This window comes from Orcinus orca, chromosome 10, assembly GCF_937001465.1.
Source record: "Orcinus orca chromosome 10, mOrcOrc1.1, whole genome shotgun sequence".
Taxonomy (NCBI): domain Eukaryota; kingdom Metazoa; phylum Chordata; class Mammalia; order Artiodactyla; family Delphinidae; genus Orcinus; species Orcinus orca.
This window is the reverse complement of record NC_064568.1, coordinates 85,672,384-85,689,473: the sequence shown is the minus strand read 5'-3', so window position 1 is coordinate 85,689,473 and position 17,090 is coordinate 85,672,384. Positions and strand designations below refer to the sequence as shown.

General features: G+C 38.7%; 1 protein-coding gene across 11 annotated transcripts in view; it reads left to right on the top strand.

Annotated features, from left to right (window-relative positions):
* The window catches only part of CARMIL1 (capping protein regulator and myosin 1 linker 1), a 318,638-nt gene that overhangs the window by 171,613 nt on the left and 129,935 nt on the right, over positions 1 to 17,090 (top strand). For all 11 annotated transcript variants that reach the window (XM_049715468.1, XM_049715467.1, XM_049715466.1 and 8 more), the window contains 3 exons: positions 294 to 369; positions 5,830 to 5,918; positions 7,120 to 7,214. In XM_049715468.1, coding sequence (XP_049571425.1) covers positions 294 to 369; positions 5,830 to 5,918; positions 7,120 to 7,214 — 260 coding nt within the window. The remainder of the gene's footprint in view (positions 1 to 293; positions 370 to 5,829; positions 5,919 to 7,119; positions 7,215 to 17,090) is intronic.

The following is a 17,090-nucleotide window of genomic DNA, read 5'->3' as shown; positions in this document are numbered from 1 at the left end:
GTAAGGAGGTTCTTCAAACAAACACTGCTACCAACCTCTTTTTCTTTGGAAATGGGAATCAGAGTCCCTAGAGGTAATTTACCTTCAACTTTTAGGAATTCTGCTTACATCATCCTGAAGATCTGTCCTAGAGAATTTAATTGTTGTCTGGGGGTCAAAATAGATATAGCTGAATGTTGTGCTTATAAATAACAGAAATTAACAGGTGAACTGGGATGTCATGGATTAAAAAGTCAAGCGCCATATGGCTACTGTAAGAGCACTTTCATGTATTTTGTTATTTCTGCTTCTAGGGACCTAATACCTATCATCGCTGCTCTGGAATACAATCAGTGGTTCACTAAGCTGTCCTCTAAGGATCTAAAACTGGTAAGTAATTGAAGATGTTGCTTAGCTTTGCTGAATTTCAAAAACCCGATAATTATATAAAAACACAACACACATTTGTTTTTCTACCACACTGGTGAGCCATGTACATGTTATTTCTTAGGGGGATATTTTCTTATAAATGATCTGCAGACCATTTAATAAAGTTTGTAATGTGAGATGCTTCAGAGAAGTACTTCCTCATGTTTTCAGCTGCTTCAGGCAATTTTAGATGATGAACAGAAAGACACATTTAGTGGAGCTTCAGTACACACTCATTCTGTTGGCAAGGGCTATTAAAGTTACATTTGCACAGCTGCAGATAGCAGGTTGTATGTTCCTATCTTGCATTCCATCTCCACAAAGCTTCCCTTCCTGAGAATTTAGGAAAACGTTGCTAAGGTAGAGTTGGTCTGGTTTAATTATGATAGTTAACATTCATTTTCTAGATGAGTTTTTGGGCAGATTTATATGTAAGCAAAATGAAATCAAAGTGAAATCTGTTAGTTTTCATAAGGCATGGGGGAGCCAAAGTTTTGGTCTGTTTTACTATAGGAAATAAGATGCTCTGTTGGGTTTTTTTTTTTTTGCAAATTCAAAGCAGCCATATGGACAGATGCTTATCCATGAGTTAGGTTTCTGCTGCTTCATCTTAGCACAGAAGATAATTTAGATGTTGTTTTATCGGAGACTCTTACATTCAAGCCTCCACCTTTCAGAGGTCATAGAAATTGGGGGTTTAAGATTTTAAAAGTGAAGAGGTAGAATTTGGATTGAGACATGGATCTCTTGAAAGTGGAGGGTTGCGATTTGCTGGCGGCCAGCCTGCTGGTTCTCTGAACTTGCCTGGCGTGTGAGTGGCTTAAGGCGTTATAGGTATGAGCATAGGCAGAACTCATTTGGGGATTATTAAGAGCCAATGCAGCAGACAAAAAGAGTGTGGGCTTGGAAACCCACAAATCTGGGTTTCAGATTCTGACTCTTATTACAAGGCTGTGTGACCTTAGATACATTACTTGACCTTCCAGGGCCTCTGTTTCCTGCATCCCTATTATTGTGAGCTAGTTGGAGCTCATGTCTTATCAGAATCTGTGGCTCAATAGCTACACAGTAAAACTTGGTTTAATAAATAGATGTCAAATGAGTTTGTTGAATGAATGGACATAGAAATATAACTATTTTGCAGGTTATTGAGATGAGTAAATAATGTGTATAGAAATTCTAACAATGCCTAACGTATTACAGGCATGTCACAATCAGATTAGCAAAGAGGCTGAGAAATGAACAAATGGGGGAGCATGAATTATGGAAACTGTATCAGCTACATGGCCGGGGTTGGTGGTGGTGTCTGAGGTCAGTGATGATTTGAGGTACGGATGGTGACCTCCCAGGGAACAAACAGCCGTGATGGGAGACCTGGGAACAGAAGTCTCTCATTGCTGTTTGCAGGGATGGGGACCATTTGCAGGACTGAAGCAGCAGAGATTCCAGGTGCGCGAGGGGAGCCATTTTGAGGAATGAGAAGTAGATTAGCCCAGGGATTGTGGGATCAGAGAGAACAATGCTTTGCTACCAAGTCAGGTTTCCTGGTTCATTCAAACATTCACCTTAAGCCCATGATTTTCAAAACGGGGCACAAGAGAGCTGTGAGGAGGTTGTGGAAATCCCACTTTTGGAAGTTGTCCCAAATCATTAGTACCAGGCCACCGGTGCTGCCATTCTGTCATTATTCCTCCCAGGCAGCATCTCCTTTTAACTGCCTTAGATGTTTAGGGAAGAAAACATGCACCCAATTATTTCAGTCTTGGCTAGACAAAGCATGTAAGTGTTCATATGCTTTCTTGGGTGTCCCGGGATGGCAGGAAATGGAGTGACAGGATTTGAGGATTGCCCTCACTGCTTATCTATTAACTGAGATTTAAACATAAAAATGCAAATGTGCATAGTTTTAATATTGGGTATTTAAAAATGAAAAATGGTCTTTGGGCTATCTCTTTGCAAGTTTTCAAAAAGAATACTAGCAATTCTTCCATGTTTATTACTCAAAGTTAAAAAGAAATGATAGGGACTTCCCTGGTGGCGCAGTGGTTAAGAATCTACCTGCCCATGCAGGGGACACGGGTTTGAGCCCTGGTCCAGGAAGATCCCACATGCCGCTGAGCAACTAAGCCCGTGTGCCACAACAACTGAGCCTGCGCTCTAGAGCCCATGAGCCACGACTATTGAGCCTGCGTGCTGCAACTACTGAAGGCTGTGCGCCTAGAGCCTGTGCTCCACAACAAGAGAAGCCATCGCAATAAGAAACCTGCACACCCCAACGAAGAGTAGCCCCTGCTCGCCGCAACTAGAGAAAGCCTGCACGCAGCAACGAAGACCCAACACAGCCAAAAAGAGAAATTAAAAAAAAAAAAAAAGAAATGATACTTTCCCCTTTGATGGCTTCTACAGTATGCAGTCTCAGAACATTTTCTAACACCTGGTCTGTTTGAGGCAAAGGAAGACATTACACCTTCCGTGAATTTTTTAAAACACGAAGTGTAGAAAGAAGTAACCTCCTCTCAAGTTACATGAATTCTCTGGGTTGTTAAGATTGCCGCTTGCTCAGTAGAAGTCTCCTGAGCTGAAGGTACCACAGGAAAAATATGACATATGCTTTATGCTGATCTTATGAAGCCAGTTAGCAGTCAGTATCGTAAATTTAAATGGAGGGATAGAGGGATTTTTTTTTTTTGAAGATATGCTGAATATGCAATTAGGACCAGGATTCTGGACTCATTAAATTAGCAGTAGAATTGAGGTCTTGCTCAACGCTCTCAGTTTTAGAATTTAGGCAAGTCATTGAGCATCAATGGGTCTTTTAAAATCATTTAAAAATGATATGGTTGGGCTGGATAATGTACGTGGTTCCTCTTAGTTCCAGATTTTCATATTTGTTTTATTGGATTAGTTCATTTGTTATTTTATAGTGATTCTTCTAGTTTTTATACTGTACTTTTTATTTTTAAATTTTTTTTTAAGTTGATTTTCTTATTTTTTAAATTTATTTTATTTTATTTTTTTTTGGCTGCGTTGGGTCTTCATTGCTGCGCGCGGGCTTTCTCTAGTTGAGGCGAGCAGGGGCTGCTCTTCGTTGTGGTGTGTGGACTTCTCATTGCAGTGACTTCTCGTTGCACAGCGTGGGCTCTAGGTGTGCGGGCTTCAGTAGTTGTGGTGCGCGGGCTCAGTAGTTGTGGCTCGCGGATTCTAGAGTGCAGGCGCAGTAGTTGCGGTGCATGGGCTTAGTTGCTTTGCAGCATGTGGGATCTTCCTGGACCAGGGCTTGAACCTGTGTCTGCTGCATTGGCAAGCGGATTCTTAACCACTGCACCACCAGGGAAGTCCTACATTTGATTTTTAAATAAATACAAGCTCTTAGAGAGTCATTGTATTAATTCGTTAAAAAAAATTTCCTCTAAATCTGTAAACGTAGTGCTGAACATGAAGTAGACATTTGGGGAAGACTACGTAATGGTAACATTTACTTGTTATCTAGGTTTGTGTGTGTATCTCTTTAAAATGTCCATCACTTTATGTTCTTTGGTGTAGCAAATAATGCTTTTCATGTAGTTGGCACTTAATAAAAAGTAGCAAAATTAATGTAATCATGAACGACTTATTACTCCTCTCCCCTACTGGCATCTTAAAGAAAAGTTGGACACACTTTTCATACATTTTTAAAAAAACTTTTATTACAGTAATTATGCCCAATGGGTAAATGAAAGCCCTGCTTTACATCCTGGCTTTGGTAAATTACTTTTCTGGATGCTCTGAGGTAGCCCTGGAACGGTAATGATACCATGGATTATTTCTGGAAATTAGAATAATCTTTGCAAAAACATGTCTGAGTAATCACTTTTTATCATGACGACACAGAATAAGATCAGTTCCTCTGGGTGTATATTGTAAGGCGAAGAATTATACTGATAAGGGGTCACCATTTTGAAAATCACCACTGTCAGCATAATATAAATTGCAGGCATTGGGTCCCTTGGAATTAATTTTCCTCTCCCCTCATCAATCTGTGGGACACATTAGAAGCCCAGGAATAGTGTGAAAGCAACATTATAGACCCAGTGGGATCAAGCAGCACAGAAGAATTATAACAGCCTTAAATGCTGGGTGACTTGGTGGTTTTTCCAAGTCAGTTTTTCTAAAGGCTACTTCACTGGAGAACTTTTGCTATATTTTATACTGTTCCCATAATGGTTAATCCACTTGGGTATTTATGATCTGATAAATCAAAGAACTATAATACTTTTATGTGGTATTCTAAGAAAAGAAACTGCTTTGACATTTGTATGCATGACACAAAATGATTTCTCTCTCTCTCTTTTTAAAATAATATAAAGGATTTAAATAGACCCTAGATTATAATGACATTTAAATATCACTTTTTAATGTCCAAATAATTTTAAGGTCAGGAGCCACCTTAAATTACTTTTGGAATAAGGCAGGATATAAGTAAATATAAAACATTAATAAATAAAAATTTAAAAGAAAAAATTATGCACAATTCTACCAGGGCACAACTCTTCATTTTTCATAGTCCCCCTCAAGACTTTTGCTACGTAGCTCACCTATTTCAATTGTTGTAATCTTTATTAAACATTTTAATTATGCATTTTCATTTAACATTATATCATAAGAATTTAAAATAGTTTGACAGATGTAAGTTTACAACTACATAATTTTTGTAAACATGAGGTTTATTAACATGAGACCATTAATTACTGAAGTCTTTCTTATTACCTTACTGAAGTCTTTCTTATTACCTTACCTTAGTCTTACCTTTCTTATTAATTACTGAAGTCTTTCTTATTACCTACAACTAGTAGGAACATCGTAATACCTAACGATTATCAAGTGGTTATTCAGCCTCCCTTTTAAAGTACATGACATCTTTAATCTAATTTTCTTATCTACAAAAAGGGAATAATAATAATTAACAGTTTTATAATGAAATACACGTAAAGGGCTTAGCTCAGTAAAGAAAGCCTCATTATCGTCATCATCACCATTGTTGCTACCACTCAGTCTTCAGTGTGTTATTTTGGATATCCCTTTCTTGGGAATTCCTTTTGGTTTTCCCAGGATTGGGTGAGATACGCCTCTGTATGCCCATAGCACTACCAAAAATGGCCCTTCTAGTTTTCTATTTCTATATTTCTATTTTTCTATCATAATTGTGTATTTCCTTCTTGTCTGATTGCCTTCCGGAGGGTACACTCTTGAAGGCAGAGACCTTGTCCTCTGCGTTGTATTCCCAGGACCTTCATCGTGAGGGTGTGTAGTAGTAGATGTTGAGTCATAGTTTGTCGAATGAATGATTTATTTAACAAAAACTTTGCATCTGCATAGATTATGACAGTGAAGTGAGATTATTTTTAGACCTATGACATGGTCAAACAATATTTTCTCTTATAGTCCACTGATGTCTGCGAACAGATCTTGAGGGTGGTGAGTAGGTCCAATCGACTGGAAGAACTGGTGTTGGAAAACGCTGGACTTAGAACGTGAGTATTTCCTGAATACATGAATGTGTTGCTTTAAAACATTTTGCCATTTCCTCTAAAATTAATGTATAGTTTTGAGAAAAACGTTAGGCTACTCACATATAGAGTATAGTGTATTCCTTTCTTTAAAAAAGTCCCTGTGATCCCCATCATTATCATGAAGGTCAAGGATTTTCTAACATCTTTTGCGGTTGTGTCACATGGTATTTCTGAGGGTACGTAAGTATAGTGGTTAAGAGCATGGACCCTTGAGCCAGATGCCTGATGGCTTTGGGCAAATTGTTTCAGTTCTCTGTGCCTCAGTGTCTTCATCTTTAAGGTGGAGATAATAATAATGCCTCCTTTATAGAATATGGTAGTAAGGATAAATGAATTAATACTTGGGAAGTGTTTAGAAAAGTATCTTTCATATTATAGATGCTATGCGTTAGCTTTTGCTAGTATCATTAATGGTAGTCATAGTAATAACACATTTCATAAGATGTTACTGCTTTGTTTTGAGCTGTTTTAGCCATTTCTCTCCCTTTTCAAATTCACACTTAAATAATCTTCATCTAGTGGTTCAGTAACCAATACCCAAGCCTTACCGGGGCAGGCGAGTTTGAATCTGCTGGAGTAAAGACTTTACTGCTACTACATGAGGAGGGTTGACGGTTTCATAATCATAGCACTTAGTGCGTTATTTTACGTTAAACACACCTGAAATAGTGATTTTGACTTTTGTTAAAATATAGTGCTAGCGACTGTAGCCTTTAAATTCAATGATTAGGGCAGTCAGTTTTGCGTTCATGATTATTGCATGAAATTAGAACGGATACAGTGAATAGCCTACTGTACTTTTCATGAAAAGCAGGTTCAGTTCAGGATTTGTTTTTTAAGTCATGAAGGAGCCAAATAGTACTACTAATAGCATCCTGCAGTGTGTCTTTAAAGGGGCAATTATATATTTTCTTTTTTCTTTTGAATGAGATTTTGACTGATCAAGATGAACCATATTCTAGCTATGGCTTTACAGACTCTAATGAGGATATGAACTAGGGTAAATAGATTGGTTCTTAACAAATATATGATATATAGGTTAATATTGTAAAGAATGCTTTTCTCTTTTTAGATTTCACCCTAGCTATTCTAGCTTTAACTTTTTTATTTGAGCAGTTTTACACTTTGTGTTATTTCATCTGACTGTTTTGTTTACTTGCAGAGATTTTGCACAAAAGCTGGCCAGTGCTCTAGCACATAATCCCAACTCAGGACTCCATACCATTAACCTTGCTGGCAACCCACTGGAGGATCGAGGTACCGTAACATCTACGTGACCATTGATGCCAGAACTGTAAGAGGATTAGGGAGTTTTAATTGAGCCGTGCCTGGAGAATAGTGTCAAGCTTAGTTGTAATTATGGTATAAATACTGCTGATGCTCTTGTTGGCTTCTAATTCTTTCCACCCTTTTGTGAAAATACTCGTGCTACAATTTTATCAGCTGATAAGCTATTCTTGAAGTGACACAGATGGAAAGGAGGATATTATTTTTATTTATTATTTTTATTGAAGTCTAGTTGATTTACAATGTTGCGTTAATTTCTGCTGTACAACCAAGTGATTCAGTTATACACATATATACATTCTCTTTTATATTCTTTTCCGTTATGGTTTATCCCAGGATAGTGAATATAGTTCCCCGTGCTATACAGTAGGACCATGTTGTCTATCCATTCCAGATGAAATAGTTTGCATCTACTAACCCCAGACTCCCAGTCCATCCCTCTCCCCGACCTCCCCTCCCCCTTGGCAACCACATGTCTCTTCTCTATGTCTGTGCGTCTGTTTCTGTTTTGTAGATATGTTCATTTGTGTCATATTTTAGATTCTACGTATAAGTGATACGGTATTTGTCTTTCTTGGAAAGAGGATATTATTTTTAAACTATTGTATTGGTTTTTTATTGCTGGGTAACAAATTACCAGAAACTTGGCCGCTTAAGGTGACACAGATTTATTATGACACAGTGTTTTGGGGTCAGAAGTCTGGGTAGAGGTTAGGTGGGTTCTCAGTGTCATGAGGCAGAAATCAAGTTGTTAGCTGGGGCTGTGATCTTACCTGTGACCTGGGGTCTTCCTCAAGCTCACTGGTTGTTGGCAGAATCAATTTCCTGAGGCTGTAGGACTAGGTCATTATTTTCTTGCTCGCTGCTTGCCCGGGACCACTCCCAACACCTGGAGGCTGTGTTCAGGTCCTTGCCATGTAGTCCCCTCCTCTCACAACATGCCTGTCTGCCTCGCATTCCAGGCCAGCAGAAGCACATCTCTCTGATGCTCTTTCTTTCAGTCTGCTCACCTGTTTGAGTCAGACCCACCTAAGACAATCTCCCTTTTTTTTGCGGTATGTGGGCCTCTCACTGTTGTGGCCTCTCCCATTGCAGAGCACAGGCTCCGGATGCGCAGGCTCAGCGGCCATGGCCACGGGCCCAGCTGCTCCGCGGCACGTGGGATCTTCCCGGTCCGGGGCACGAACCCGCGTCTCCTGCATTGGCAGGCGGACTCCCAACCACTGCACCACCAGGGAAGCCCCAATCTCCCTTTTGATTAACTCGGAGTTGACCGATTAGTAACCTAATCACATTCATAATATCCCAGCATATTCACTGGTCTGCCCACACACTTGAAGAAATTATAGCGGGTGTGTTTACCAGGGGGCAGGAATCTTGAGGACCATCTTACGATTCTGACCATCACAAATGTTTTTAAATTTTTAACAAGATTTGAATGTAAGAATAGAGAGAAGTTGAAGGACTAGATTTCATGCTGAGGCAAAAGAAGTTTTCATTACAAGTGTTTGTGTGAGTAGAGGGAAGAGTCAGTAGGTTTAGAAAGTGAAACTTGAGAGTTTGAATTCACAGTAGGATGAGGTTTAAGATGAAGTAGCTTTATCTCTAGAGGGAATACTTCATTTTCATTATCTGTTGCAGGTGTTTTGCAGCATTGTTGAATAAGGGCCTTTCATCTTGTGATGTGATATATTCGATGAGGATTAATTATTCAGCTGAGCTGAAGATACTGATATAGACATTCAGCTCTGCTTTTTTATTCCTGATATTGACATTGTTCTTCATTGAAAAAGATACCCATGTGGTTTCCAAACAAACATTCGAAGAGGAACTTCACAGCTTCTGAAGTAGTGAACCTAAAGGAAGGTTGAGACTGAATTGGAAAACTAGTTCACATGAAAGACACTCTCATAGATATATAGGGCAAAGCTGAAAATAATGGAGACATATCCCTGCAACAGGAGTTTCTCTGGGGTTTAGTCTTTTCTTTAAGAAAAACAACTGTTCTATTAGTCGAATGCCACAAAGAGGTGACTATAACAAAGTGGAAACCATTATAGATCACCTTTTATAGACATGAGGTCTGTTTGGCTTTTGTTTTTAAGATGGAAGGGACTCGAACATTTTTCTCTACTGGCAGGACAAAATCAGTAGTTGTTAAATGCCAGTTGCTAAGGATGTGAAATCCAGAGTGCAGTAAGGGACACTCCTTAGTCATCAGGCAAACACAAATTCAAACCACATTGAGATACCACTTCAGAGCCAATAGTTTGCCTATAATCAACATAAGCGTTGGAGAGGATGTGGGAAATGGGAACTCATGCATTACTGGCGGGAGTGTAAAATGGGGCAGCCTCTTCGGATACTGGTTAACCAGTTGCTTCAAAAGTTAAACACGGGCTTTCCTGGTGGCGCAGTGGTTGAGAGTCCGCCTGCTGATGCAGGGAACAGGGGTTCGTGCCCCGGTCCGGGAAGATCCCACATGCCGCGGAGCGGCTGGGCCCGTGAGCCATGGCCGCTGAGCCTGCACGTCCGGAGCCTGTGCTCCGCAATGGGAGAGGCCACAACAGTGAGAGGCCCGCGTACAGCAAAAAAAAAAAAAAAAAAAAGTTAAACACAAATTTGCTTGATGACCCAGCAGTTCCACTTCTAGGTGTTACCCAAGAGAAATGAAACGTATGTCCACAAGAAGACTCGTGAATGAATGTTGATAGCAGTGTTATTCATGATCGCCCCAAAGTGGAAACCCAAATGCCCATTACTGGTGAGGGGATAAACAAAATATGGTGTATCTGTACTGTGAAACACTACTCAGTAGCATGAGAGAACGTGGCACTGATCCTGCCTAAGACACGGTTGAACCCCCAGAAACGTTACACTCAGTTGAAGAAGCCAGACCCCAAAGACCTCTTGTTACTGTTTGGGTTTGGGAGGCAGTGAGGGGCAGAATGAGTCTGAGGCCCTTCATCTTTCTTGTCATGTGCATCATATGCCCTGAGGTGCAGCCCTACTGGACAGCCTTGTCTATTGGACCCTCTCCTTTGGTTTAAACTCCTGCAACAGTGCTTCCTTCATTCTGCCGCATTGTAATTAGATGTGGATGTTTCTCCACCAGCTTAGTTCTCTTCCCTACTTCCGTCCGTCATTCTTTCCTAACCTTCAAAGACACACTACATCTAGCCTAGGACCTTGTACGTAATCAATAAATATTTTCTTTAAATTTGATTTCATTTAATCGAATTGCCTGTTGTGGTTTTTAAATTGCAGTTGAAAACCATGGTGAAGTTTATAGAGATTTCTTTTGTACAGAGTCAGAGCATGTATTCAGAGATGACATTTCTCTGCCTCTTTGCTCCACTTTCCTACCTGTGTGACCTGATTCTGTGCATCTTTTCCCCTACCTGCAGTCTGTTCCCAGGTGTTAGAACCATGAATCCCTCCAAGGATGTTTTCCACAGCTTGATGCGTAGATACCGACTCTTCGGGGTGTTTTCTGCTCACTTACATTCAAGTTTTGACACTCCTGACACGTTTCTGCCCCCTCTGATTCATTCGTCGCTGTGTTTGCCGGTGCCCTGGGACAATTGCCAACACCTGTATTCCCCACCTTTTTTCACTCTTGGGGCTGACCCTCCTGAACACAAATTCTTTACGGGCTTTTTTTTCATCCAGGCTAAATATCTGAAAGTGATTGGTAGCTTTTCTGCTCCTGGATGGAAAGTCCACAAGAAATCCAACTGAGTGTAAAATATTTATAGAAACTTCAAAATAGGGAAAAATGTTCATGACTTTTTTCCTGAGCTTTTCAATGGAAAACAATAAAAAAGCATGGGGGAGGAGTTTGCAATTGAATTGTTCAGTCTTGAGACCGAGCCCAGGAAGATTATTTACAAGGAATTGCAAAGAAACACAAGGCAGTTTGGCAGCCTCGAATTCTGAGGAATTTAAGCACCAAGTGGAATTTGATTTTGTACCTGAACCATTCTTTCAGGGACTTATTTGGAAACTCTAGAGAGGAAGTTTGGCTCCTTGCTTTGTGATATGAAAGTTGATGCAGCAAAGCCCTGATATTTACAGCTCAGCTTCCCTGTCAGGCTCATGTGCAGAGGACAGGCAGCCTTCTGTTGCTAAGGGGCTTGGGGTGGAGGAGGTTGAAGTATGATTTAGTAGGAGGGGTGTAGTGTGTATGGGCAACGTTTCCAATGCTGGATGCCCTGCTTCCGCTCTGCGAGAGCCCCACAGGGCAGTGAACGGACCACACACAGGCAGGAACTTCTCTTATCCTGTTTGTGGGGCCGGCCCTGCGCCCCAGCTTGCTCTTGGCCTTCTAGCCCAGTGTGTTTTCAGATTGTGGGTCAAGACCTGGTAAGCATTAAAAAAAAAAAAAAAAAGAAATAGAATAGAAAATATCAGAGTGCATTGTTCAGGAAATTTTGGGTTTTAGTTTTCTATTACATGTGTATGTGTTTATTTTGGTATGAGGTTCCTGCATCATGATGACAGATCTCTTTCTTTATGTGGGTCATGGTTGAAAAGGCTTCAAACTCCCTGTTCTAGCTGAACTTCATTAACTAGTTCTGTGGTGAGTCCTCTGGGCTGACCTAGTATCTGAACCAGGGTGTTTCAGTCATCACCTCGTGACTAATCCTTTGGATCTGATGACTTTTTGGATCAAAGTTGAGTGTTTTGGGGGAATGCAGCTCTTCTCTCTCTGCTCATTTCACACACTTTCCTTCCCTAAATGTCACAAGCTCTGTATTCTGTTCTCCCTAGTTACCCGTCCCAGTTATCCTAGATTTTATGATCTTAGCCTCATCAGGAATGTCTGTCCTTATTTCCTCCCCTCACTTTGTTCTAAATTGGATTATTTTGTTCAAAGATGATTTAGAATCCTGTCTTGGAGTGTTTTTCTTTTGGAAATGTTGACCTGAAGCACCCAAATATTTTATTTTTTCTCCAGCCATCTGGTGGTGGCTCTGATTTGATTTTCTGGATGAGACAAGATAAATAGATTCTAGAATTGTCCCTTGCATTTTGGGGTGCTGTAGATCTTTCATATCTCAGTGTATACCAGTGGATTCTGGAGTCAAAATACATAGGTTCAAATCTGGGCTTCTCTACTTTACATCTGAGTTTCCTTGGACTAGTTACCTAACTTCTCTATGCCTCAGATTCCCCATCTCTAAAATAATAATAGCACCTCCTACATAACGGTGTTCTAAGGATTAAATGAGATAATACACATAAAAGCCATAAGAATCGCCTGTCACATACTATGCACTCTCAATAAGTGTTAACTTTTACTACCATATTTGATTCATAAAATAGTCTTGTGAAGTTAAATAGCACAAATGTTATTATTCCCCTTTAGAGATGAGGAAACCATGTTTACATAATTTGGAAAAGTTGCAGAGTCATACCTAGTACCGACAGACTCTTGTTCAGAATTGCCTTAGTGATCAATCAGCCTCTTATACTGTGGTTGGGATTTTCTGATTTGGCTGTCTAGATTTCCCTTGGAAGTGTAAGGAAATAATTTTGTGTATGCAATTTGGAAAACATTGGCTTTTTCCATAGCACGTCATGCATTTTCTTAATCATTAATTCTTTTTTTTTTTTTTTTTTTTTTTTGCGGTATGCGAGCCTCTCACTGTTGTGGCCTCTCCGTTGCGGAGCGCAGGCTCAGGGGCCATGGCTCACTGGCCTAGCCGCTCCGCGGCATGTGGGATCTTCCCGGACCGGGGCACGAACCCATGTCCCCTGCATCGGCAGGCGGACTCTCAACCACTGCGCCACCAGGGAAGCCCTAATCATTAATTCTTAATCTTTGATATTTAAAGAGGCCAGGTTTCTGTGTGACAGCTACTCAGCAGAAAGTACTTTTGTTTAGAGTCATGATTTCAGCCATATTTAATTGATATTTTTATGGTTATACAGGGTAAAACAGTATTTTAAAAACTGCATAGATTTGGATTTTAGGGCATTCAAAAATTAAGTGTGTTGACAGTTTTTTCCCACTAGTCTTTTATTCCTATATTCCTAGTTCTTGAATCTCTTTCTCTCAGTCTTATTTTTGAAATGGAAATACTCCATCGTGTTTTATTTATTTACTTAGTTTTTTTTTTTTAGTGTTTCTGAACTCTCCAGGGAAGCCATTGGAATTAGTAGAAATCTAAAGATTTTAACTCTCACCTGTGTTCTGATATCTACAGTGTCAAATCTATATGCTTTCTAACCGACAAGAAAGAGGTCTTTTGTTTCCCTGTATCATGTTGCTAGAACTCCATAGCAGGATTTTGTTAAATTATTAATATTATGCTTCCGGTCAACCAGGACCCACCTTAAACCGTTTTTTCCAACCATGTGAATCACACTGATTCCAGAATATCAAAATTTTAGAGTTTTATATGTGATTGTCATAGGCTTTTAAGTACATGCATGATTAATGGGTTAAAACTGCAATGTCAAATTTAATTTCCTGTCTTAGGAAGTTAATTACATCAGATGGCAAATTATAATTCTAAACATTTTATAATTACTTTTTTATTAGTCATAAATATTTCGATAATAGTTTTGTTTTGAAAGGAGAAATAAAAATTTGACCATTTTTTTCTTCTAAATTTGACACATAGTAAAACAAAAATAAATTACAAGAAGGGTTATTCATCCAGTAAAGTGTCCAGATGAAAGCTTTTGGTGATAAATTTCGTTTTAATTCACAGCTCTGAAGGCTAAGTTTTGCTTTATTTGGGGGGCAGAATTGAATAGTTTTGGCCAGAGGTTGAAAACGTCTCTTCTGTCCTTTCTTTGTGGGGAAATGTTTTCTTGGTGATCAGTTTCTTCCATGGCACTGTTGAGTAACTGACTTCAGGAAGTACAAGGCAGGTTAATTTTTTTGTTTTTCCTGAGATTTTGGCTGCCAGGCACCCTCAATTCATTCATGTTGCCAAGACCCCATTTCTGAAGTCTGCCAGAGTGGAGGACCCTTTGTGTAATAATCTGTTACGTTTTTATCAAAAGTGAATTTAGTTTTTTCGTTTTCAAAAAACTGAACAGTACTGGCCCCAGTTATGCCTTTCATTCCATTAGCACTTAGCAAGGGTGTTTCTTTAAAGAAGAAATATAATATATTTATGAGTTGTGGATGCCTAGGAAACTAAAACAAAACATTTCATCAGGAAAAAAAGAAGCTAGTAACTTAGTCTGGGATTAGGTAAAAAATACTTTAACTGAACAATCTTGTATCTGAGACTTTAGTCCTTTTTACCTTTAATGCTGCTTTCTTTGTTTAAAATAAACGCTCAAACATGACTTTATTCACCTTTATTCTAACTTAGGAGCTTCACGTTTTATTACTTTCATTACTTGAGGGTGTGATAGTTCTATTTCTAGAGAAAAGTATTGTTGCATTATTTATTCTTTTTTGTCTACCTTCCTTTTTAAAAGGAAGTTTATGATTAAGGAATGAACAGATGGGTGGGTGTCACCAGTAGTGTAAAATAATTGTTCCATTCTGGCCTTTCATTTGGTTGTAGGCATTTACAATTTTATGTGGTGTTCCAGGTGTGTCTGACACAAAAGAAAATATTGAAAGTTTAGAAATTATCATTTTCTCAAAGAACAAAGCAAAACAACTCAAGTCAACCTGAGTGAAACAAATTTGAAGTTTAACTTTGATCTAACAGATATTTTCAGCATGATTTGGGGATATATATATCCATTTTTAAACATTGTCGTAGCATATACTTTGCTGAGTGAAAAAATACGTGAAAGAATTGGTCATGAGTAGTCAGTGATAACTCTTGTCAATATTTAAAATAAGAATCTGGTGTCCTTTCCTCTTCCATACCTAGATTTTTTTAAAGACTTAACTTTTTTAGAGTAGTTTTAGGTTCACAGCACAATTGAGAGAAATGTAGAGAGATTTCATATATTCCCTGGGCCCACATAGGCATAGCCTCCCTTGTTATCAACATCCATCAGCAGAGTTAAGACATTTGTTACGATTGATGACCCTCCATTAATGCATCGTAATCACCCAAAGTCCATAGTTTTCATTAGGGTTCACTCTTGGTGTGGAATGGGTTTGGACAAATGTATCATGACATGCATCCCTCATTATAGTATAGTATCATGCAGAGTATTTTCACTGCCTGAAAAATTCTGTGTTCTACCTGTTTATCCTTCCTCCCCATGCACCCCCATACCCAACCCCTGGCAATCACTGGTCTTTCTACTGTCTCCAGAGTTTTGCCTTTTCCAGAATTTCGTGTAGTTTTCAACTACTATGGGTAAATACCAAGGCGTGTGATTGCTGAATTACATGGTAACAATAAGTTTAGTTTTATAAGGAATCACCAAACTGTCTTCCAGAGCAGCTGTCCCATTTAGCATTCCCACCAGCAATGAGTGAGCGTTCCTCTTGCTCCACATCCTGGAACATTTGATGTTGTCAGTGTTCCAGATTTTGGCCATCCTAATAGGTGTGTAGTAGTATCTCATTGTTGTTTTAATTTGCATTTCCCTGATGACATATGATGTAGAGCATCTTTTCATATGCTTATTTGCCACCTGTATATCTTCTTTGGTGAGATATCTATTAAGATCTTTGGCTCATTTTTTGATTAGGTTGTTTATTTTCTTACTGTGGAGTTTTAAGAGTTCTTGTATATTTTGAATAACAGTCCTTTATCAGATGTGCCTTTTGCAAAGATTTCCTCTCAGTCTCTGGCTTGTCTTCTCATTCTCTTGACATTGTCCTTTGCAGAGCAGAACTTGTTGATTTTTTAAAACTAATTTATATTGGAATATAGTTGATTTACAATGTTGTGTTAGTTTCTGCTGTACAGCAAAGTGCATCAGTTATACATATACATATAGCCACTCTTTTTTAGATTCTTTTCCCATATAGGCCATTATAGAGTGTTGAGTAGTTTCCTGTGACATACAGTAGGTTCTTATTATCTATTTTATATATAGTAGTGTGTCAAGCCCAATCTCCCAATTTATCCTTCCCCCCTCCTTGGTAACCAATAGAACTTTTTAATTTTAATGAAGTCCAGCTTATCAATGATTTCTTTCATGGACTGTGCCTTTGCTGTTGTATCTAAAAAGTCATTGCCACCCACAGACATCTAGATTTTCTCCTCTGTTATTTTCCGTACCTAATTTTCTGAAGTAACTTTTTCCATTGAAGTATAATGTACATTGATAAAAGTTTGTAAATCCCGTAATGAATTTTTACAAAGAGGATGCTCTTATGCAACCTCTACAAAGATCAAGAAATAGGACATTACCAGCACTACACAAGCTTCTCTTTTGTTTTGCCCCACCCTTCCCCTCCACCACCTGGAAAAGGTAACTACTATTCTGACTTCTGTTATGATAGATTAGCTTTATTTATTCTGGAACCTCACCACTATAGAATTATATAATACATACTCTTTTATATTTGTCTTCTTTTGCTTTTCTTTGTTGAGAGGTTTTTAATAATAGATTTATTATTTTCTTAAATAGAGGAGATTATTTCTTCTTATGTGAATTTTGCCAAGTTGTATTTTTCATGTGGAATTTCTTCTAAAATGATACATTTTTTGATCTGTAGATTTTTTTATACCCTTCAGTTCTATTTGTAGTGTCTGCAGGATCGCTACTAGCATTCTGTTTTCATTTCTGATTTATATAATTTGATTTGATCCTTTTCTTTCTCTCTCTTTTTTAAAGTCTTGCTGGGATTTATTAATTTTTATTGGTTTTTTTTTTTTTTGAAGAACAAGCTTTGTTAAATTTACTTACTTTATGACTGCTTTCTGTTTAATGATGTCTTCTCTCTGTTATTTCTTTCCT